General features: G+C 60.5%; 1 protein-coding gene across 1 annotated transcript; it reads left to right on the top strand.

Moving 5' to 3' along the window:
• Positions 1 to 6: 6 nt before the first annotated feature.
• On the top strand, positions 7 to 23,762 carry PWWP2B (PWWP domain containing 2B). Its single transcript, XM_017893864.1, is given in 4 exon segments — positions 7 to 169; positions 7,279 to 7,454; positions 7,457 to 8,638; positions 22,960 to 23,762. Coding segments are annotated over 4 exon segments (1,497 nt in total). The 5' UTR covers positions 7 to 44; the 3' UTR covers positions 22,974 to 23,762.
• Positions 23,763 to 24,649: the final 887 nt, after the last annotated feature.

Below are 24,649 nucleotides of genomic sequence, written 5' to 3'. Positions count from 1 at the left end.
GGCGGCGGCGGCGGGGCGGGGGCGGCCTGGGACGCGGCGGGAGCATGGAGCTGCGCGCCGGCTGCCGGCTGCCCGTGCGGGTGGAGCAGGTCGTCAACGGCGCGCTGGTGGTCACGGTGAGCTGCGGCGAGCGGAGCTTCGCGGGGATCCTGCTGGACTGCACGAAAAAGTGAGCGGGGGCGCGGGCCGGGACACCCCTGGGGTCCCCCCCCCGACACCTCCCTCCGCCGCCCGGAGACCCGGGACCCGCCTCCGGGGTGGGGGTGGCGCGACCCTGGCGCCAGCTTTCGGTTTCTGCCGAGCCCAGGTTCCCGGGCGCGCGAGCGCGGCCGCCACTCGGGGGGCGAAAGTGGTTCTCAAAGTCGTCGCGACTTTTCGGGGCCGGCGCTGGGCCGGGCCCGGGAGGGGGGCGCGGGACTGGGGTCCCGGAACTCCACACATCTGCCATAATTAACGCACTTTTCTTTGTTCAGACCCACTGTTGAATTCAGCTGTTGGCAGAATTGTCGTTAAAACGGGGGAGGGTCAGATGCCCCGTGGCCTTGCCCTGGCAATTACTCACAGGTGGGGGTGCCCTGTCGAAGGCCATGGGCCCCTGGCTGCTGGGAGTGACTCCGCGGCTGAGGTTTGGATTCAGGGAGAGCAGTTGCGCCCAGCTGTGCATTTTAAGAACAGTTTCAGGCCAGGGAGCCCTGAGTCATGGGGACCTAAAGAGGTACAAGCTGTGGGAGCTATGGGTACATTCCCTGGGAGCCCTGGCTTCCTGGGTGGGGGGCGCAGGGCAGGGCGGGGCGGCTCCCCCGAGCGACACCTGTGCACCGGCTGCAGGGACCCATGCAGTGCAGATGAGCCTCCTGGACACCGTGTCACATGGCAGGGAGCTGTCGCTGCCAGATCAATGATTAGGCATGAATCAGGCTGTGGCCTCCCTGCGCTCCTGCAGGGCTTTCTTTTGAAACTGGGAGCAGGAAAAGGCTCCTCTTGTAAAGGCCCAACTTTTTCCATCAGCGGAGCCCAGATTTTTGCCCAGTGACATGAATTAGCAGAGAGGACCGTGTTCCTTCCACAATTATTTCGCAGACGTTATCTCTTCATTAGATGTGCCAGAAGCCATTTATCCACAAGTCATGTGATTTAACATATGGCTCCCGTGTGGCTGTTGCCCGCTCCGTGTGGGCTACCGCTGGGAGTGCACGGGCAGGACGGAGCGACACTCAGGGGCTGCAGAATCGCCACTTGGGAGCTGCCATCCCCTCCACCGTCAGTCTCAGCTTCCTCCGGCAGGCAGGGTTGGGCTCGGTGCTGGTCCGAAGGGCCGCACCCTTGCCAAACCTGCACCACCTTGTCTGGCCTTTCTTCCCTGGAGAGGGGCACGAGCAGCAGCGGGTCGCCCCATTTCCTGGGCTCCTTGACTCAAGACAAGGGAGGCTGAGAATATCTGCAGTGGCCTTGGGCTCTCTTCCCTGAGGCCCATGGCTAACCTGGTTTGCAAATCTACACCACCACCTGCACTTCGTGGAAAAAACCAGGCCCGATGGGACCCCCGGCGTGGGAACTGGCAGCTGTAGGATGCATGGGTGTCAACCCTGCCTGCCACGTTCAGCTGTAACCAGAGCCGCCCACGGAGCCTGGAGCTAGGCCTCTGCGGGCACAGCCACTTAGCAGCCGCCCTTGCTGCCTTGGGCTGGCCCCCTTGTCCTTGTGGGGAATCTGAAGGTAGAGCAGGCTCCCCGACCCTCAGTCCTGAGGCTGTCCGGGAAGGACTGCTGCTCCCTCCCTCGTTGTCCCTGTGCCTGAGTTTTCCCGGCTGTTCTCTCCAGGACCCTCAGTCCTGAGGCTGTCCTGGAAGGACCCCTGCCCCCTCCCTTGTCTCCCCTGTGCCTGAGTCTCCGGCCGGTTCTCTGCCCTTGTATTCTGAGTCTCAGGACTCCTGTTTCCAGCCCTGCCTCGGACCACAGGGTGCTGACCTGCCTTCCCCAGGTGACAGTTTCTTGTCAGGGTGTGGTGCCCGCCCTTATCCCTCACGTGTGACAGTGGAGGCCCAGTCCCCAAGTGTGGGTGCTGACTCGTAGGGAAGAGCTGCTGGGAGCCCTGTGACAGGTGTCCGCCCACCTCAGGGAACCTGTGGGTCCCAGCGCAACTGGCGTTGTGCAGATTCTGTTGAGCGCAGGAGGCGGGCAGCCAGGCACCTGTTCAGAGCAATCCCATGGGAATGGCGGCCCCGCTCACACAGGCGCCAGGATGCAGGCCTGAGGTGGGCTCAGCAGCCGGCGTTTGTTGTCAGCCGGTTTGGGAGATGGCATTATCTCCCTTGTTTGCAAAGCAGAGGGGAGAGGGGCCTGGCAGGTGGGTGGAATTGCCTGGCCTGTGCCGGAAGGCCATGGGATCTGAAGCAAGATTCTCTTGAGTATCAGCCTGCGTGTACATCCGGGTGAGTTCACTGCACACCTACTGTGTGCCAGGAAGTGGGCTGAGCCCGGAGCAGGCAGCTTCCAGTATCTTCCCCGCGTCTGGACCAATGTGGTGATTTCTTTCAGAGCGCTGATGACGCAAGCCTTGCCCTGACCTGCACTGTTTTGTGGGTGATTTAGGTGTATACTTGCAGTTGAGGATCTTCGGTGGGGTGGCCCTGGCTGAGGGGTGGCTGAGGACAGATGAGGCTCCAAGAGCGGAAGGGCTGGCCTGCCCCCAGGGCCGCCTGGCTCGATCCCTGAGCTGGTATTTATCGGCCTCCCCCAGTTGTGGGTTACCTATGGTTCCAGACACAGACTGCTGGAAAGGTCAGGGGACCGTCCTCTGTGAGCCACACCCTAGCTCAGACACCCAGACACTGCCTGTCCCAGCAGAAGGGCACCCTGAGCTCTGTCCTGGGCTCACCTGTCCAGGTGGAGGCTCCACTGCTGGGGGCTGCTCTTGGGATGATTCACTCAACAACCCAGCGGGAGCACCGGGCCAGGGCTGCAGTGGTGAGGGGATGTGCCCTCTGCCCTTGGGGAGGGAGAGGGACGCAGGCCTAGTGCATTGAAGGCCAGCGCACCGGGAGGCCTGGCTAGCATGGCTGGTCTTAGGAGTGTCTCAAGGGGGTGGCATCTGAGTGAGTGGGTAAGGAGGGTATGGGGTGGGGACCAGGCCTTGTGCTACTTGGGGAGCCCCACAGGGCTTAGAGAGGGACCATGCTGATGGCTCATAAACCCTTGAGTCCAGGACACCTGGGCTGGCCGTGGCCACCTGGCCCCACCTGTTCTCCCCTGGAGATCCTGGGGCAAGTGCCCACAGGGTGAGGCAGGCTCCGCTTGGGAGGCCTTGGAGGAGGTGCTCCCCTGGTGTCTAGCCTGTGGCTTCCCCTGCCAGCCTGCTTTCCCTAACCCCTGAGAGAGGTGGCCCCAGGAGGCCCCACTGCCCCCTGCAGGCCTGACCCGCCCACCCTGTTTCCCACATGCTGTCCTGCTGTGGGTGTCTGCAGGGCTGTGGGGAGACTGCAGACGCTTTCTAGACTGACACGGGAGCACAGCCGAGGTCTTGGGTGCCAGACTCAGGTTGTCCTGGGCTGCACTGAGGCTGCCTGTTCCTGTTCCAGGAGCCACGTTTTCCTTACCTCTTTAGGCCACAACAGGGTGGCCTTTCCTCATCAGAAAGCAAGGAAGGAAGGTCCAGGATGAATGTGGGCCCTGGAGGGCAGACAGGAGGCTGCCATGTGGGCATCTGCCATCTCGTGGCCCTGGTCTGTAGAATGGGGAAGCCGTGGGGAGGCACTGCCGGTGAGTGCAGGGGGCTTGGGCAGGCAGCCAGGGCTGTGCTCCTCCCGGCCACGGCCCCGGGCAGACTTCAGGCCTGGGCCTTTCTGGGAGTTTGGCTGAGGCTGACATCCAGGCAAGGCCCTCGGGCCGCCATGGCCGAGTTAAAGCTCAGCCACTTGTGTCTGGCTGAGGACCTCAGGCCTGGTCTCCAGGGCCCCCATGTCCTTGCTGGGTCGCTGCTGTACCATTAGGAATGGCACTGTGGTACTTGTTGCTTTGGGGTCTGGTCTGTTCTGCAATTAGAGACTCCTGGGCATCTCACCCCTGCCTCAGTTTCCCCAGCCCTTTCTCAAAGCAACGGTTATTTGTTCTGTCCCTGAGCTCACAAGGATGCTGCGTGAGGCTTACTTCACGGGGCCCCTCACATGTCCTCTTCCCCACAGGCAGGGCCCAACAGGTGGCTCTAAAAGGGCAGCCTGGACCCAGCAGGGTCATCTGGCTCCAGGGCCACCTCATCTTCCCACCTGCCCAGGCTCGGTGTTACCTGCGGGGCACAGCCAGGCCTGCGGGGCCCTGTCCCTAGGGGTGGGTGTGTGGGGAACCACACTGGACCTGTGCACTTCCAGAAGGACCACTCTTCACATCCCAGGGTCCAGGATGAGCCACTGAGGTTCTTCCTGTGCCAGCACCATCCTCATGTCTGGAGGCAGCAGACCCCAGCCAGCACCCACCCGCTCAACCTGGAGGCATGTTCCCTGGTCTCACCGGCCTCACCGGCCACTCTGAAATGGGAAGACTGTGATCTATATCTCATGGGGTTGCTCAAGCAGGGCAGGAGCCGAGGTCCCAGCAGCCCGGCGGCCCTGCTGTTAGCTTTGCAAGATCCCAGGGGCTGGGTTCCCCCATCCATTCCAGCCTGGGGAGTGAGCTATTCCCACCCTGTTTACCCACCAGTGCGTTGGGGTGTGGCCTGGGCAGGGTGGCAGCTCCAGGAAGGAAGTACGGCTGCCTGACGTGCCAGGGTCACCGGCCATTTCTGCAGGGCTGGCTTGTCCGGTCCCTGGGCACTGATGCAGGTGTGACTCAGGGTCCCAAAGGGGATGGCAAAGCGCAGGCTGCTCCCCACCCATTTGATCTGCCTGGGGGGGACTAACCCCAGCCCTGTGGCTAAAGATCCTGGGGCAAGGGGTGGGGCTGGCTCCATTTGTGGGGCCCTCCTCAGGCTCCTGGCACCTTCAGCCCAGTCCACAACCCCGTGTGATCAGGGTGCCATGTTCCCCAGCCCTAGCAGGGTTGCCCCCTCCCTCTGACTGTCATAGCCACTGTCCTCTGGCAGGGATACTTCTGCTCCTTGGGGGGCCTTCTCTTTGCAACATCCCCTCATTTGCCCTCATTTGAGGCCCTTTCATGGGGTGCAGTGGGTCCTATGGAGGGATTCCTGGCTTCCCCAACAGCAAGGGGCCGTAAGCACGCTGACCCAGAAGCTCAGGGTGCCTGCGTGCCCCAGCAGGCGTGTGCACCAGTGTGAGGAGTGTGCACGCACATGGACGTGCTTGTGTGTCAGCACACGAGGTTGGTTCTCAGAATGCTCAGCTTGTGTTCAATGCTCACAAAGTGCTTGTGGAAAATGACGAACTGGCTGCTGATATGGGTTGTGGAGGCCAGTCCTGGCTATGAGACCAGGGGACTTGGAGACACCAGCCTGGAACCCTGGGGTGGGGGTCGGATTTGGGCAAAGGCGCATCTTCTCCGGCTTAACTCTGGCAAACCTTTTCTGTAAGTGAAAGTCGCTGGCTTGGGTGGCCCCACGATGGCCTGGCTCACAGATAGTGTATAAAGGAGCCTGGGGACTGTGCTATGTGCTGGTAAAACTTTCTTCACAAACGCTGGAGTGGCCAGGTGTGGCCCGCTGGCCCCGGGTGCATGGGGTCTGTGCTCCTCGGTCCTGGCACCAGCACCTGGCTGGGGCTGGTGAGGGTGCCGCCCGGAACTGGCCTCAGTGCGTCACGCCCTTAGGCCCGTGTGCCTGACTCTCCTTTCCCGAGGAAGTGCCAGCCCATCAGAGTGGGAGATAGCCTGGTTCCCATGGCTGCTGCGGGGCTCAGTGAGACCCTGTGCACAGGGGGCCTGGCCCGCACTCCGGAGACACTCCTGCCGTCGCTAGCCCATGGCTGCAGGCACCACAGCGGTGCTGGGCCAGGAAAGAATGGGGTGGGTGGGGCTCACTGTGACCACCCCCCCACCACAGAGCAGAACCCCCGCCCCATGCTCATCCCTCACAGGCCCAAAGGCCGCTGCTGTGCCCTCCCAGCGAGTCGCAGTGCTGTCTTGCCCCTTCTGTCTCTTCTTTCCATCTCTCTCTTTCTCTGGTTTAGCTAGAGCAGTCCTGAAAATTGCATCCCATTTGTTACAAGTGACACGTGTTCACTGTGGAAACACGTGGACTCCGTGGCCCTGTCTTCCGTGGTTTGTGGTAACATCAGCATTCCCAGACTGGTTTCCTGACGTGCTCACAGCGGCTTCTCGGGTGGGAGAAGGCCCGGGGATGTTGTTGCACTGGGCCTTGAGAATGATGGGGCAGCCGGGTGTCTATGCAGCGAGGTGGCCTGCACTCTAGGACGTGAGCTGCCACCGGCTTCTGATGACAAATCTCCCAAAGCCACACACAGTGCTGGGTGCTGCCCGTTAAGTGCAGGCTGCCTGGCCCATCGAGTCCCAGGATGACAAGGCCTTTACCTGGGATTGGTGTCCTGGCTGTGGCAGCCGCAGGGCCTTAACTGTGGCTCCCCCAGCAGTGGCTGCTCCTGCCCCTTGTGCCCCTTCCCCCCTGTGCCCCTTCCCCCCCTTGTGCCCCTTCTTCTGCAGATCGTGTCGCCCGTTGGGGGAGGGCCTGGGGGTGCCAGGCGGGCAGGGAGGGCCTTCCAGGTTGTGTGGGCAGATGGGGATGAGGTGTCTCTCGGAGTCACTGAAAGCATCTGGGCCACCTCCAGAGGGCTCAGCCCTGGGCCACATGCAGCCCCACCCCAGGCACACGTCATGTACCTGGAACCCTGCTCCTGCAGGATGGCATTCTCCAGGGGCTTGCATTGGGGGGTGAAGGGTTACCTGGCCCTACGGGGTCTTCCCTGAGTCACCCAGCCCCTCGGGGAGGAGAGGAGGGAACGGCTGAGGCTGTGAGCAAGGGGCCTGAGTTTTGGGGCCCAGGGCCACGGGCCACAGGCAGCAAGGTCAGGCTTCCTGGGAGCATTCCTGCCGGGCCCCACATGTCCCCCGGGGCCATGGACTGAGATTCGGAGCCTCTGTGCCTCTCTCAGGCCAGGGAAGCAGCTGGCCTCCAGGCTACATGCTGCGTGGCTTTGGAAGGCTCATGCCTTGCCCTGATGTGTCCAGCCCAGGGTGTACATAGCGGGCGTGGGCTCAGGGCATGGCTCGCTGCCCGGACCTGCTGGAGCATTCATGGGTTGGGGGCCTTGGCTCTGGGTGCAGGTGGTGGGTGTGCCAGGGTCCCTTCTCACTGTGGTTTCTCTCTCTCCATTGCCAGGTCTGGCCTCTTTGGCCTGCCCCCGTCGGCTCTGCTGCCCCAGGTCAACGAACCCCCCGCCAACAACAGCCATGGCCAGGTCCCCGAAGAGGGGGACGCAGAGGTGATGCAGCTGGGGCCTGGCTCCCCACCTCCTCCCCACGGGGTTCAGCCCCCTGAGACCACCGGTCCTGAGCCACCCCGCCCCTCGTGCCGCCGCTGCCCGCCGGAAGCCTGCCCCCGTACCCGCCATACTTCGAAGGCGCCCCCTTCCCTCACCCGCTGTGGCTCCGGGACACGTACAAGCTGTGGGTGCCCCAGCCGCCGCCTAGGACCATCAAGCGCACCCGGCGGCGTCTGTCCCGCAACCGCGACCCAGGACGCCTCATTCTCAGCACCATCCGCCTGCGGCCGCGCCAGGTGCTCTGTGAGAAGTGCAAGAGCACGCTGAGCCCTCTGGAGGCCAGCCCTGGACCCCCAGCCACGCCCAGGGCCCGTAGGAGGCTGGGCAGTGGCCCGGACAGGGAACTCCGCAAGCCGGAGGAGCCAGAGAACAGCGACCCCATGGCTGGGGCCACGGCCAGGAGGAGCAAGAGGGAGAGGCGAGAGGAGGACAGGGCACCGGCAGAGCAGGTCCCGCGGAGCCCGGTCATCAAGATCTCCTACAGCACGCCCCAGGGCAAGGGAGAGGTGGTCAAGATCCCCTCCCGCGTGCACGGCTCTCTGGAGCCCTTCCGTCCCCAGCAGGTCCCCCAGGACGATGGCAGCCTGGACCCTGAGGTGCTGGACAGAGAGTCCCGGGACCGGCCATCTGGCGCACCCTCGGCCTCCATCCCCAAGCTGAAACTGACGCGGCCCGTGCCGCCCAGCGCGGACCTGCCACCCCCCAAGATCCGCCTGAAGCCCCACCGCCTGGGGGACAGCGAGCACGAGCCCGTGTACCGGGCCGAGCTGGTGGAGGAGCTGAACGGGTACCCGCGGGCTAGCTCGCCTGCGCCCTGTGCGGACGGCCCTGCCGGTGGGCTGGGGGACTTGTCTTCCGGAAGTTCGGGTGAGGAAGATGACTTCAAGAGTTGTCCCCAGGGCGCACAGGGAGGTGAGGACTTGGCTTTTCTTGTCAGCTGCCCTGAGGGGAGAGCGGACTGTGCCAGCGAGTCGGCATGCAGCAGCGACAGCCTCGACGAGGCCAGATCGACCGGCTCGGAAGGGACACCGGCAGACACGGGTGACCTCTCCCCTGGCCACGGCACGTCGGCACCCTCTGCGTCCAGAGAGGCTCCCCAAACCGTGCCACCCCTGACAGTCAGGCTGCACACACAGAGCGTGTCGGAGTGCATCACGGAGGACGGCAGGACTGTGGCCGTGGGGGACATCGTGTGGGGTAAGATCCATGGTTTTCCTTGGTGGCCGGCGCGTGTTCTTGACATCAGCCTCGGCCAGAAGGAGGACGGAGAGCCGTCTTGGCGAGAAGCGAAGGTCTCGTGGTTTGGTTCTCCGACGACGTCGTTCTTGTCTATTTCAAAACTCTCCCCTTTCTCTGAATTTTTCAAACTGAGATTTAACCGTAAGAAGAAGGGGATGTATCGGAAAGCTATAACCGAGGCTGCAAATGCTGCGCGACACGTGGCCCCGGAAATCAGGGAGCTCTTAACCCAGTTTGAAACGTAACTGGTTCCCTGACCAGGTGAGTGTGCCAGTGGCAGCCTCCTTCCCCCGGCCCGGCCCAGGCTCACACCTGTGTCCAGGCTGTGCCTCTGCTCCAAGCCCTGAGGCCCAGGGAGCCGCTGCCTGTGCTCCTCAGCTCCCTTGCTTGGGGCCCAGGCATCTGGAAAATGGTTGCCCTCACTGGTAATGTCATCTGCGCTTCTGATTCACACAAGAGGCGCGCTGTAAGGAGGCCAGTCACCACCGGTGCTTGTTCAAAGCACAAAGTGAGTTTGTGTTTGGCAGCCATTTTTCAAAGGCCAGAAGGGAGATTCTCATGCTCTCCTTAGTTGTTTGGAGTCAGGGATGTGGCTTGACTGGTCCTGGGGAGGGGAGAGTCCAGGCTGGGGCCCTGTCAGCAGGGAGCAAACTCTCACTGCTTTTCCCGAAGATCAGAGTGGGAGTCTCCCTCCTGCACACGGATAGGCCATCCCAGGACATTAAAGGAGGGAGGGCGAGGTGAGCTTCCCACCCTCAGATGAAGCCCCCACCTCGACTCCCCAGACTGGCCCAGCCCTGCCCCCACCACCCCCGAATCTTCCTCCTGGGTCAGTGCGCACTCCATTGTCAGCAGGCTGTGTGCGTGGCCAGGCGCCGGGGACCCAGGACATGTTCCTGGGGATAGCTTCTCACTCTTGGCCTCTCCTATGAGCACTTTGTAGAATCTCCAGCCAGGCCTTGTGTGGATTCCTGTACCTGGGGGGCACTACGCTGTGTGGAGGTGTGGGGGTGTCATCTCGTGGGGCTGGGGGAGCCACCCATGTCCCTGCGGGTCACTGTGTGGGGCATCTGGAGCCTGCCGAGGGGCTGTTGTCTGCCCTGAGCTTCTGAAGGCCGCTCTCCCAGCTCCAGAGGCCTCCCAGCACCTCCTAGATGCTCTTCCTGTCTCCCCGGCAGGAGAGGCAGGCCAGGGAGGAGTCCCCTCTGGGTGGGGGCAGCGGGTGGTCCTCTGTGCTCTTCTTCCTGGCTCCATGGCCTAATTGCCACCTGGATGCAGAGATTCCAGGGCCGGGGGCTGTATGCAGAGGGCAGGGGCAGGGCTCCGCCTAGGCCTTGGTGACGTCTGGTGACCTTGTCTGCCCTGGCCACCTGCCCAGAGGCCTTAGAGTTTCCCAGGTGACAATCCTTGGGCCTTAGCCTTCGGTGGGGGTGGGGACTGGAGTGCCTGGGTGCCCCTCCACTGCTGCACCCTGCGTATTGGGGTTCTGGGTGGAAGCAGTGATGAGACACCACTGTGGTCCCCAGGGTCCCCAGGCTGCCTGGCTGCTCAGGCTCTGGCCTGGCCTCACCCGCTCCCTCCAGCCACCTGGCTACATCTGCCTTGCTGTCCTGAGGCCAGACACAAATGTGGCTGCTCCCCCAACCCCAGGAACCAGGCCCTTTTCTGATCAGTTCTGGGGCCTTGGGGCAGAGGTGGGGCAGGTGCCGGGTTGGGGAGTGGGTGTGGGCGCCGCCTCTCAGCTTGAGTCTGGGGAATGTGTAAAGCCAGGACGCTATCCTCTGAGGGGTAGGAGGAAGGTCAGAGGACTCCCGTCTGCTGTCCTGGGGGGCCCTCCCCGAGTTCTGGACTCAGGCATTTACAGGGCATGATGTCTCCCCATGCAGGACGTCCCCAAGTGAGGCCCGAGGCCTTGGCTGGCAGGGAGTGCCCAACTGGGAGGACGGGAGGACGCAGTCTTGCAGGCTCAGGGCCGGCTGTGTTTATCCGGAAGTAGAGGAAGAATCTCACCAGACGGGTTTGCCTGCCTCCACGGGGGGCAGTGCCTGTGCTAGGGGCCTGCGCCAGGACCAGCCCCCTGCTCTGGGAGTGGGGGTGCCAGATCCTTTCAGCACCAAAGCGCAGAGTGGTGCGTGCCTGGTCGGGTTTTTGGTGCCTCGTGGGGCCTGGGATCTCCTGTCCTCTGTGGGGTTGGTGGTCCCTGGGGGACACGTTTGCTTTGAAGTGTCAGCAGTGCACCTCTGGTCTGCTCCTTGTAGGGGAAATGCAGGGGTACCTGCCTTTCCTGGGAAGGGGGACCCGCCAACACCACCGTGAAGGTACACCTCCCTGAGCAGAGGCTGAGTGAGGTGTGGGGCGCTGGTGGCCATGCCCAAGGGAGGGGCGGGAGGAGGAGGCTGGCATGGGGGCTGGAGCTCGGGCAGGGAGGCCTTCTGAGGAAGGTCGTCCTCCCAGTCCCCGCCCACTGGCCACCCTGGCCTGGCCCCAGCGGCTCCTGCAGCCACCCAAGGACGAGGACAGCTGGGCGGTGCCAGAAGCTTCCTGAGGTTTGTGGGTGTCTGCTGCCCGAGGCACTTGTTGGGGAGCAGTCACCGCAGGCACAGCGAGATCTGCTCCGTTGCAGGGACACTGAGCCCAGCATCTCCCCGTGAGAGGCCCCTCACTCTCAGCTTGCTGCGGGGCTGGAGGCTCAGCTGAGGGGTGGGCGGATGCCCCACAGACCACAGGGTGCCAGGGCACTGGGCCTGTGGCCGGCGGTGCCAAGAGGCGGCCTGGCTGGCACAAGGGACGGGCACATCGGCCTCAGCAGGGGCCACGCCAGGACGTATGCCTGGCTGTGTGGCACACTTGGGCACCCCTCCATGTGAGGTCCTGACCCAGGTTCGCCGAGGCTGGGCCGGCCTCCTGTGCAGGAAGAGAGGCTGTCGGGCCTTGTCCCAGCTGGTCACCTGCTCTTGCAGTCTTAGTGAGCTGACACCTCTGAGCCTGTTCGTTCACCACTCTCTGGGTGACAACAGGACCCGCCTCTGAGTGAGCGGCACTCCACCCTGGTGGCCATGGCCGGCTCTGGGACCTGTGAATGGCCTGTGGCTGCTGCCCTTGGAGGTGACCACTGTGCCTTCTCAGGCCGGCAGGAGATGCCATTCCCTGGGACTCCTACACCCACAGGGATCCCCTAGGGTTAGAGCTGAGGTCCGGGGCAGGGGCAGGTGGTGGAGACCAGGCTCTGGGGTGATGGTGCCTGGGAGCAGCCTCCTGCATCAGGTACAGGCACTGGGCCTGCAGAGTCAGGGGCCCAGCAGGAGCTGCCTGGCCAGGCTTGTCGTGAAGCTGGGAATGGGGACACAGAGAAGGCAATCTCGCCCACACCCCACCGCTGCCTGGGCCCACCGAGCCTGAGAGGGGAAGGCAGCTCCTCCCCAGTGTGAGCCCCGGGGCCTCGGGCCGGGGTCCTGCCCCCGTCCAGGCTCAGGGTCCTCTCTCTGCTCCCCTGGTCTCTCCTTCACCACCCACCCGCCCCTCTGCTGAGGGCCAAGCACTCCACTGGACCCAGGCTAGAAGGGGGGGTGGAATGGGGAGGGTTGTGAATCACCACTTCCCAAATTAGTGCATAATCACACACAGGAACTGCTGAGAAGGAAGGGAAGAGGGGCTGGAAGCAGAGCATCCAGCGAGAAACCTGGCCTGGACTGGGATCCGGGAAGGCTTCCTGGAGGAGGTGGCAGGAGCCAGGCTCTGAATGGTGAGCTAATCAGAAGCTGATGGGGCGAGGGTGGGGGTGAGTGTTCTAGGCAGGAGGAGGGCAGGGCATGTTCCAGGGGTTGCGGAAGTGGGCAGAGGCTGACTAAGGGCCTGGTGGGCCAAAGCACAGACTGTGGGTGCTGTTGGATAATTACAGACAGAGGAGTGAGATGGTCTTGTTATTATTTGTCAGTTAAAAATAAAACGAAACTTTAAAAAAATCTGATAGCTTTACAAATAAATAAAAGAAATGACTTCCAGCTGTGAGGACAGGGAGCGTGGCGGGGGACGGGGGAGGCTGGGCGGTGTGCAGGTGTCACTCCTGGAACTAGGGGAGTCACCGTCTGTGCCCTGATGGGGCCCCACCCTCAGGGGTGCCTCCAGTTCTCGGGAGGCGCCTGAGGCCTGGCTGGAGGCATCTCAGGAGAAAGCTCAGAGGCGGGTCAGGCAGGGGGCTGGGGGCAGGGATCTGCATTCACTGGGGGGACCTGGGCCAGGACAGTGCCGGGGTCAGGAGGCTCCCCAGACTGGCAGTTCGAGGCAGAGGCTTCAGAGTAGCGGAGGCGGGTGGAGATGACAGGTGACTGGACGTGTGCGCTGTGCGGGAGCAGGAGGGAGGGTGGCGGAGAGTGGGTGGCACTGGCCAGCCCTGTGGGGAGGACCTGAGGGGCTCGGGGCCTTGCCCGCCCTGCACCCCAGCACCACTACAGATGGGAGGGGGCGGCGGGCTGCCTGGTGTTCAGGGAGCCGTGAGGGCTGAAGGGACATCCGGTCCTGGGCGCTCTGAAGGCCAACAGGGGCATTTGGTCCTGCACAGGCCCCTCCTGCTCTGCCCTGTCGTGGCCGGGGCAGGCCGTGCTCCGCTGACACGCAGACTAGAAGCTGGGCATCTCCCTGAAGTGGGGACTTGCTCTCCTGGTGTCCCGGCCTCTTGGGCAAGGGGGAGATTTCACAGGTTCCCAGACAGTGCAGGCTGGACGGGTCCAGGGGCCCAACCCTTTCCCCTCCTGCTCTGGCAGGAGACTTTCGGGGATGTACCCAGCACAGCCTCTGTCAGCAGCTGGGAGCACCGGCTTCTGCGCTACGGAACTGCCCGTGTCCCTGGGGTCATCCTTGTCTTTTGTGAGTTTCCTGTAGCTGCTGTAACAAACTTCCATACACTGGGCCCTGAGACCAAGGCGTTTGTTCCCGCGCCTCTGGGGGTCAGGAGCGTGAGTCAAGGCGTGCAGGGCTGTGCACCTTCAGCTCCGGATGAGGAGCTTTCTTGCCTCTGCAACTTCTAGGGGTCCAGACGTCCCCCTCTCATGACCACGTCGCCCCAGGCTCTGCCTCCATGGGCACAAGGCCTCTGCCTCTTCAAAGTACCCTGGTGGCATCTGAGGACCCGCAAATAGGGCGAGAGGGGCTGCTCATCTCAAAATCCTCATTTAATCACATCGCAAACACCATGTCGCAGAAGGTGCTGTTCCCAGGCTCCCGGGACGAGGAGCACCTGGTCTCATTCACTCCGCATCTCCAGTGCTGTGTGTGTGGGCAGTGTGGGCACAGTCCAGAGTCCACCCCAGCCTCTCGTCTGACAGAAGGGAAGATCCCAGGGAGCAGGGGTAGAGATGGGCTTCAGCTCAGGGGTCTGTGGGGGTGAGGGAGGGGCTCATTGCTCCAGAAAGGTCCATGGTGCACAGGCTATGGGGGCAGCATGGGCCACTTCTGACCTTCAGCTTCATAATGTTGATTTCTCCTGGGAAATAAAGATGATAATCAGGAAGCTGCCCGGCACTGGAGTGCTGAGTCAGCAGGAGCAGCTGCCGGGACTTGGAAGAGCGTGGTGCTCGCTGGAGTCTCTGGGGCAGAAGCAGCAACGCCGCTGTCTCCAGGCTTTGGCTTCTGATGTATGTTTTTCTTTTAGAACAGCATCCTTGAGCTTCCTGCACAAAACTTGCTTTTCTCTTCCTCCAACTCTAAATAAAAACGCTCTTCTGCTTCCAAGGACGGGTTTCTCAGCTGACTTCCCTGCTGACTTCCCACTTCCCTGCTGACTTCCCTGCTGACTTCCCACTTCCCTGCTGACTTCCCTGCTGACTTCCCACTTCCCTGCTGACTTCCCACTTCCCTGCTGACTTCCCTGCGTTGATTTCAGGGAATTCAGGTCCCACGTGAAGGCTGTAATTATTTTGTTCCAGAAGGAAACAGAGGCCTATAATTCTGAGCCTGCTGCAGGGGCTCAGGCCCCACCCTACCTCCTGGCTCCCAGCAGCCTTGCAGCCGGTCCCTGCCGCCTCCTCCTGGCCAGCAACTTGGGCATTGAGGCCGTGTTGGGGGGACAGGCGGGCAGGTGCCAGGGAGTTTGGAGTTGCTTCTCGGGGGGTCAGGTGCCTGGGACCTGGGGGACTTTCCCAGTGTCGGGGGACGCTGCTGGAGGCCCCTGCCCATCCGTGCCTTCAAAGCCAAGCATTGTGCCCACCTCCGGTGAGATGCCCTAATGCCATGTGGACCTGTTGCCAGGCGTCTTAGTTGCTTCCTGGGTCTCACCTGCAGCTCCAAATCCTCGCCCCTGACCTCACCGGGCTTCGACACCTTGGACAGGGCATGTGCCTCGTGTCAGAGGATTGGGAGTGGAGGGGTGGGACTTCCTCCACACCATGGGGCTCGTTCTCTCGTCAGAACCCCTTTAGGGGCAGTGGGGGCTCCTGCCCGGCAGGAGGGGCTCCTGCCCGGCAGGAGGCTGTTCTCTGCTGGAGACCCTGGGGTTGGCTGGAGACCCTGGGGTTGGCTGTAGGCTTGGGGTTATCAGCCTAATCTGTTCAGGTTCACCCAGGTTTTCACCCTGGGGCTCTGCCCACCGTTGGTGATCACTTTAAGATTTGCTCTTTCGTGAGGGATTATGAGGTGCTGGCCCTGGTCTTCATTTACTCACTGGAATTCTTGCAAAAAAACCTCTTTCCTTACCAGCTTTTAGTGGCACTGCACCAAGACTTGCGGCCACCCCCCGCTTGCAGAGTTCTTACGGAGGCCAGGGCAGATGCGGGGGCTGGTTCCCCAGCCCCTTCCAGCGAGGCCGAGGAGTCCCTCCTGAGCGTGTGTCTCATAAAAGTGCACGTGCTTGCTGACATATCCAGTCAGGTTCGATCCATCCAAGCGCTATTCTGTCCATGCTCAGACGGTGCCATCTTGGGTCAGCTGACAGAGGCCAGCATCCGTGTCCTGTGGTGACCACAGCAGCCTGCTGGCGGCTTTGCCCCCGCCGTGCCACGTCATCTGGGCTCACTGTGCATTTTCTGGCTCAGGCCTGAGGCAGCCACGTTCCTGGGAGCCCCGCTTCCTGCTGCTCCTGGGGCCGCTGCGGTTTCGAAACCTTTGCAGTCGACACAGCTGGGATTCACTTTTGTGTCTGATGCCAGAAATCTTGACTCTTAATGTTAACATGATCCATTTTATAGATGTAAAGGTTAATATATGTATATCAACATTTAATATAGGTGTGTAAAATATTTAAAATATAACAATATAATGTCACATATTACTGAAATAATATATATAATATTATTATGATACAGTATGATGGGTTAGGAAGAAAACACCCTGACACCACCCACCAAGGAGGGTGCCCGCAGGCGTCCTGGTGGGTGGTGCAAGCGAATGCCTGAGCTTGCCCTGCCCATCTTTTTGTCCTGGGGTCTGGCCCTTTGGGCTGTGTCACACCCTCTCTCTGCGGCCAAGTCATGACCTCGGAACGCACTTCGGCATCTTCGTTTCATTCACTTTCTATTTTTAGAGACTCCTCGTTTTTTAAAATCCGCTGTGATAGGATTCCGAGGGCCTCTCCACGGCCCCAGGTCTGCTCCAGTCCTGGTCTCCCCGGCCTTCCCGTGGCCACATCTGGGCAGGGCCCGGTCGTCCTTCCGGGCTTCCAGCCTAAGCAGGGCCCCACGCCGGCTGCTTCTCCCTGCCCCTCGCCTCCTTGTGATGTGCAGAGCTGTGGGATACACCCAGCTCCCTCGGGGGACTCTGGCTGTCCCAGTCTTTTCTCCAACAAGCTGTGGGGAGGGTGTGAGCCACCAGCTTTCTCACCATGGAGAAGGCGTGGCCCAGGCAGGGAGGTGCTGGTGTCTTTGGGGCCTCAGAGACAGTGGGGTGGGAGAGAGGTAGGTGAGCATGAGACTCCGACCCCATGTCCAGGTGAGGGCTCTGCGGGCTCCCAGGCAGGTGGGGCCCCAAGGCCTCCAGGTTCCTGAGGACGCCTCGTGTCCTTGAGGCCTCAGCGACGTGGAGCAGCTGAGCTCAGCTCCATGAGCGAGGGCCACGCCAGGAAAGTAGGAGAGACGTGAGGAGCGGCCAGTGCTGCTCCGGCTTTGGAGTCCGTGTCTCTGCTGCTGGGAGAGGGAAGGCCCTTGCGAAAGCCACTGCTGCTGTTCGGGACAAAGGGCCCGTCCGGGCTGTTTCCTCCCAAGGTCCGTTACGCATTTTTCTAATGAGGATAGTGGCTGATGGATGTTTACCGACATTTCCAAAGGTTATGCTGTTGTTGATGGAGAAGGACTTGGACAGTTTTAATGACCTCCCGGGGCTGCGTTTCTTTTCAGGGAAGCACAGTTGCCTTTGATTCGAGCCTCTTTCAAACCCTAAAATGCTGCCTTAGAAGGGGTGGACAGAGCAGGTTCCAGGCATGGCGGGGACCCCACTAGTGCCACAGCACCTGCTGTGGCCTCTGCGGACGCCCCAAACAGCCCTCCTCCTGACCTGTCTTGTGCACAGTGCCTGGTGACTCCCTAGAAGTTTGGGAGGGACCCCCCGGGGGCAGGACACATAGGTGGAGCCGCTGCAGTTCTCGGGTCGGCCTCCTCCTCCCTGTCAGCTGTGGAGCGGGTGGCTCAGGCTGCCCTTATCACAGCTGCCTCTTCCTTCTGAGAAATGGAAAACGGTATTTGTAGGAATGCGTTTGTGTGGCCGCTCTAATCCTGGCGAACGTTTCTCACAGGGAACTGTTCAGCTTCCCATACGGAATCTGCGGGGTCGGAGGAAGTTATTCCAGGACTAGAAAGTGAAGCCTCGTGGTTTGGAGGCTCTGATGCATGGCTCTGCTTAGGAGTCACTGTCGGTGCCCCTGGCAGGTCTCAGCTGGTGTTGGGCTGGGGACCGTGTCAGTGGGGCCTCTGAGAGCCTCCTGGGCTCTGTGGGACTGTGAGGCACGTGCACGTTGACCGACTGCGTGGATGCTGCTTGCACCCCAGGCCATCTTCCAGGGGCAGGACCCTCTCCTGCCACCCCTCGCCGGCTCGTGGCATCTCAGTGGTCAGTGGCCTCTCTGTGGATTTAGTCCATCTTCTGCTTTTCACTCATCGCTTGGATCCTGAAGCATCAGAGTCCTCCACTTCTGTGGGATCCTGGCTTTTTGCTTGTTCTTGCTTAGCATGTCCACAGATGCACATGCATGCACACGCATGAACACACATGCACACACATGAACGCACACACATGCACATGCACACTCATGAACACACACATGCATGGACATGCATGCACACACACACATGCACACGCATGAACACATGCCCACAACCCTGTACTCACACATCTGCACCTGCTCATGCTCGTGGACTCCTGTGTATGCACCTGCACATGGACGTATGCGCACTCCTGTACCTACACACCTGCACACACACAGCTTAAACAGATGTCCCTGCTGCGAGTGCCAGAGTGCACAGTGCTGTCCTGGGCCCTGGGACGGTACTGCCCACCAGGTCTCCATTGCTTCATCTTGGGGTGGGGCAGTAGGTTGAATCATGTCGCCCAAAAGGCACATTCAGGTCCACCCTAGTCCCTGTGAGTGGGACCTTATTTGGAAATAGGGTCACTGCAGATGGAATGAACTTAAGAGGAGGTCGTACTGGATCAGGGTGGGTCCTAAATCCAATGATTGGTGCCTGCATGAGAAGAGGGAAATTTGGGCACAAAGACTTGGAGACACACGGAGAAGGCCTTGTGGAGACAGAGGCAGAGCTCACAGGGGTGCATTCGTGAGCCCGGGAAAGCCAGGATCTTCCGAAAGCAGGGAAGGACCTGCTGTGGGCAGGTCCCTCCAGCGACCTCTCAGCGGGGCTGGGATGGGGGCACGTCCCTCCTGCCCTGCTGTGGTCAGGCAGGGCCCCATGGGGCGCCCCCTTCCTGGCAGGAGGAGCGGCAGGGCTGGCATCGTCCCCTGTGCCCTGGGCTCTGCAGGCTCCACTCCCTTCCCTGTCCCCTCCCTCTCTGCCTGCGGGCTGGTGGAGAACTGGGGTTGGCAGCCTCTGTCCCTCCGTTTGACTGGACAGCCAGCTTTCCTGGGGTTGGAGGGTCTCCCAAGCCGGGGCCCTACAAGGTCTTTCTAGTTTGTGTGGTGGCAAGAGTCAGTCCCTGCCACACCCAGCAGCATGGTGTGAGTCCTTCTGGGGACAGCGGAGAACGCACAATGTCTGTGACACTCCAGGGCTTCCCCCGACCCTGGGGGTGCTTCCTGGGACGGGGCCTGGGGCTGGGTCTGCTCTGGGCGAGGAGGTTATGATGGAGCCCCCAGGGCAGCTAGGACACAAGAGGTCAGGAAATGGGGATCCTCCTGTGCACCCCAAAGTCAGGCTCCTGTATGGGGTCAGATCGGCTCCCTGAGCCTGGGACACCTGGGGGTGGCGGCCGCCAAGTGAGGGACTGAGCCTGTTTGTGTGTGATGTGCTGCGATTGCAACCGGTGGCCTCTTCTGACCTTTGGGATGGTGACCCATGCAGACAGAGGCAGGGCACAGGCACCCCTTCCCGGCCACCGCCTGGCACCTCACCGCCGTGTGCTCCAAGGGACCATAGCTCTGGGACGTCGATGTCACTGAGCTGAACTCAGCTGAGGGCAGCTGGGAGGAAGTGTCCCAGGGTCTCCCTCACCCCTCCTGCCCTGGGGTCTTCTCTGGGCCTGGTGCGGCCTTGTGCTGGAAGGCCCAGGGAGGCAGATGTACCCCCCAGGCCAGGCTGGGCCTTGGCAGAGGATTCCTTGAGCCCCGCCTGCTGCCCCTGCACTGGCTCCCTAGAGGGAGGCACAGAGTGGGTCCTGGGCGTCCGCACACCCGAGCGGAGGGGCTGCCTGGGGGCCAGCGTGGGGAGAGCCGGGGCCTCCACTGCTCAGGGCTGTGTTGGTTCTCTCTGGAGACCCTCAGCCTCCTGTGCCCCCTCGGACGTGACTGGGAGATGGTCCAAAATGCAACTTCTATTTGATTTGTGTTTGTGTCAGTCTTACTATATATGTTCAATTTTTAAAAGTAGAGTGGTCACATGCAGTATGTAATGACAAGAATTCACCTTCGTATTTCTAGACGACGTACTTCTACTCCTGCTTGATCCTTGCGTTTTCTATTTAGACGTTAGTTACGTGCTTTTTCTATGGAAGATGAAGAGGCTCTCTCTCCTGTTCGCACCACACACATCCACTCACACACTCTCACACACCCACTCACACACTCTCACACACATCTACTCACTCACACACATTCACACATTTACACACACACCCACTCACACACACCCACACACACATATCCACTCACACCCACACACATCCACTCTCACATCCACTCACACACATTCACACATTTACACACACACATCCACTCACATACACACATCCACTCACACATCCACTCACACACTCACACTCTCACACACACCCACTCACACTCACACACATCCACTCACACACATTCACACATTTACACACATCCACTCACACACACACATCCACTCACACACACACATCCACTCTCACACACACATCCACTCACACATCCACTCACACACTCACACTCTCACACACACACACTCACACTCACACACATCCCCTCACACACATTCACACATTTGCACACACATCCACTCACACCACTCACACACACCTCTCACACACACATCCTCTCACACACTCACACTCTCACACACCCACTCACACTCACACACACATCCAGTCACACACACATTCACACATTTACACACACATATCCACTCACACATCCACTCACACACATTCACACATTTACACACACACCCACACACACATATCCACTCACACCCACACACATCCACTCTCACACATTCACACATTTACACACACACCCACACACACATATCCACTCACACCCACACACATCCACTCTCACATCCACTCACACACACATTCACACATTTACACACACACATCCACTCACACACACACACACCCACTCACACACACACACATCCACTCACACATCCACTCACACATTCACTCACACACACATCCACTCACATTCACATATTTACACACACACATCCACTCACACACACATACATCCACTCACACATACATCCACTCTCACATACACCCACTCACACACTCACACACACATCCACTCACACACACATTCACATATTTACACACACATATCCACTCACACAACCACTCACACCTCTCTCACACACACACGCATACATCCACTCACACACATTCACACACATTTACACACACATATCCACTCACACACATCCACTCACATACTCTCTCACATCCACTCACACACATTCACACATTTACTCACACACATATCCACTCACACACACATCCAGTCACACACACCCACTCACACTATCACACACATCCACACACACCACACATCCACTCACACACTCTCACATCCACCCACACATACACACATCCACTTACACACATATACACTTACACACATTCACTCACACACACCCACTCACACACACTATCACACACATCCACTCACACACCCACTCACACATGCTTACATCCACTCACACATCCACTCACCCACTCACACAATCACACCCACTCACACACACACACATCCACTCACACACACTCTCTTACATCCACTCACTCATATCCAGACACCCACTCACACAATCACACCCATCCACTCACACACCTTCACACACATCCACTCACACACTCACATATCCACTCACACACATCTACACACACCCACTCGCACACACTATCACACCCATCCACTCACGCACACATCCATTCACACACTCTCACACATATCCACACACATCCACTCACACACTCTCTCACACTATCACACGCATCCACTCACACACTCACATCCACTCACACACCCTCTCACACACATCCACTCACACATCCACTCACACACACATCTACTCACGCACACATCCACTCTTACATGCACACATCCACTCACACTCACGTACACACACACATCCACTCAATCACACACACATCCACTCACACACACATCCCCCTCACAATCACACACACACATCCACTCACACACTCACAATGTTTGGTTAACTTAAGACTTGGTGTTTATATTAATGATTTTAGCCCATCCACGTAGAGGATTATAGACGCTGCCAGCCCTTTCTTCTCTGCAGCGTTCATCCCGGCTTGGTGCTTGGTCTTCACATTGTTTAGTGTTGTCACTCAAGAATGCCCAACGTGAGGAGAAAGAAGCCCCTCTCACACTCACACTCTCACACACCCTCACTCTCACACACCACACGCCTGCAGGTGCCCTCCAGGCCTCCCCACGTGCCGCTGGGCTTCCTCACAGCCTGGTGGTCTCAGGGCGCTTGCAGTTTCTCCCGTGGCAGCTCAGGGCTTCCACGAGCGCAGCACTAGAAGTGGCAGCGGCCTCTCGGTGGGGCTGGGACAGGGGCAGGTCCCTCCTGCCCTGCTGTGGTCAGGCAGGGCCCATGGAGCGCCTTCCTCCTGGCAGGAGGAGTGGCGGGGCTGGCGTGGTCCCGTGTGCCCTGGGCTCTGCAGGCTCCGCTCCTTTCTCTGTCCCTGCACTCTCCACCCGCCAGCTGGTGGAGAACTGGGGCTGACAGTGTCTGGCCCTCTGTTTGTTGGATCTGGGGGGCTGCTTTCTTCAGGGCCCAGGGTTGGCCCTGGGTTGTGGGGCTGAGGGGACCGTCTGTCCCCGCCAGGTCTCTCTGCTTGAGGTGGCCATCCAGGGCCTGCGTGGGCTCAGGTGGGACGCGATGGAAGCAGGGTTGACACCTGGGGCTCCGCACAGATCTGGAAAAGGGTTTTCCCCTCAGGGTCTAGCCCTCCCTCCCCACCCTGGGACACCCCCAGGCTTAGGTCTCCACGGGGCCATCAGTGCGAGACGAGGGTCCTCAGAGTTATGCATGGGGGTCCTTCCACACCATGAGCCTGGCACAGGCATGGCCATCAGCCCCCACCAAGAGGCCACAAGGCTCCAGGCTCGCTGGCTTCTCTATGGCCCCGCGTGTCGGGCCTGTGGACTGTGGGACTTCAGGGCGAGTCCTGTGGGCTGAGCCCCCAATCATGGAAGACTCTGCACTCTCCCCCAGCATGGCCGACCTGTGGGCACTGAGGGAAGGAGGGCCGGTGGGAGCTGGGGGGTGCTGGGGGTTCCGGGTGAGCCTCAGACCCTCCGGGGCACCCTGGCCTGGTGCTCAGACCTTGAAGGGCTGGTTCCCCATACTCGACCGTGAGTTAAACCTCTGCCTCTTTCTGCTTTCCCCAAGGTCACCGACGATGAGGGCGCACCTGCTGTCCTGGAGCTTCCGGCCTGCGTTCAGGGACCCGGGAGCCTTCTGGCCGGCTGCGTGCAGAGCCCGCTGGGCGTGGTGGTCAGCCTGGTGTGAGGTCTCCCGGGGACCAGCAGTGTGTTCAGGGAAGGGATGGCCCTGAGCCCAGTGGCTCACTGAGTATATTTCTTCCCGCCGCTCAGCCTGTGGCTGCCCTGGCTCGTGAGGCAGTCGGGACTCGTGACTTGCTGGCTGCTGCTGCCTCACGTGCTGGGGTTACATGGAGGAACTGGGCCTGCCGCCCCGGCCTCGCCTGCTGCCTCGCCTGCTGGGGTCCCATGGAGGAACCAGGCCTGGTCCCCCGGCCTCGCCCAGCGGCTGGTGTGGGCAGCTGTCCCCGCCTCGCAGTGTCCTGGAGGCAGCCGTCTCACAGACTCAGCTTGGTCTCCCGCAGGCTTCAGAAAAACCCAATTGCACGTGTGGGGTCCTTCCCCAGCCCTTGGGTGCGGGGTCTCTGTGCACTTGAGAGCTGGGGGACCTGCCCGCCATCTCCCACTCCAAGTGCATCCCAGAGCGTGGGGCCCGCTGGGCACCCAGCACCTGGCCTGCAAGGCCACCTGTCCCCCAGATGCTGCTACGAGTGACCAGTACTGTGTGGAGGAGGCCAAGGGCCGCCCCTGGGAAACCAGGCTTCAACAGTACAAGGAAAATAAACTTGCTCTGTTTTGTAAGAGCGTGTTCCTTTTCCTCCTGTTTGTCACTTTAAAGACCAAAAAGAATAAAGAAAGAAAAGAAAAAAAAATTAATCTGCTCTTTCTTTGTTTAAATGTAAAAAAAAAAGAAACCTATGTTGTAGTTGTTGAAGTTGTGACCTGTGTAGCCACGGTTCACACGCAGGCGTGTGTCCCCGTCGGGGCTGACAGGGCCCGAGTCCCCTGGGCACTGCTGTGTGGGGCCCATGTCGCGCGGGTTGGGGTGATGCCCCCACCGGCTGCATCTCGCTGCCTCCAGGAGGGGGAATGCTGGCCACCACCCTCAGCCCCAGGAGGGCTGTGGGCTGAGTCCCTGTCTCCAGACCTCCCTGCTGGCTTTCCAGCCGACGCTGGGATTTCCCGAGAGGCAGTGCTCTGCACGCCGGGAGCTTTGCTCGTTTCCTGGAGTGAAACTTCTCATCTCTTGTTTCTTGATTTGCTCATTCAGAACCAAGGGACATCTCAGAGATGATGGTGGCTTTGCTTGTTCCTGGTTTTGCTAGAACATTCTGCGCTCTAAAGGCATCGCCGCCCTCAGCAAGGATCGTGTGGGGGAGGGGGGTTGGGGGAGGGCAGCGCGCACCTGGAGGATCCTCTCCGGGGCACATGAGGGAACAACCCTCATGGTTCCCTGTGGTTTTGGACCTGACTTGCAATGAGGGGCATGGTTTTCAAACTGGTTTGTAGCAGCAGAGCCCTTTTCTCCAACAAAATCACCCAGAATCACTTCCTCCCAGAGGGGCTGGGCTCATCCTCCTGAAGCCTCCAGGCCCGAGGGTCCTGGGAACCTTTGAAAATCCAGGGAGGGGCTCACATGACCCCAGGAGAGCAGAGCCAGGACTTGAGAGGAATGAGAGCAGCTCCCCCTCCCCTCCTCCCTCCCCTCCTCTCTCCCCTCCCTTCCTCTCTCCCCTCCCCTCCTCCCTCCCCTCCTC

Source organism: Rhinopithecus bieti, unplaced genomic scaffold (genome assembly GCF_001698545.2).
Source record: "Rhinopithecus bieti isolate Rb0 unplaced genomic scaffold, ASM169854v2 scaffold_24263, whole genome shotgun sequence".
NCBI classification, from domain to species: Eukaryota; Metazoa; Chordata; class Mammalia; order Primates; family Cercopithecidae; genus Rhinopithecus; species Rhinopithecus bieti.
This window is presented reverse-complemented; position numbering and strand designations above follow the sequence as displayed.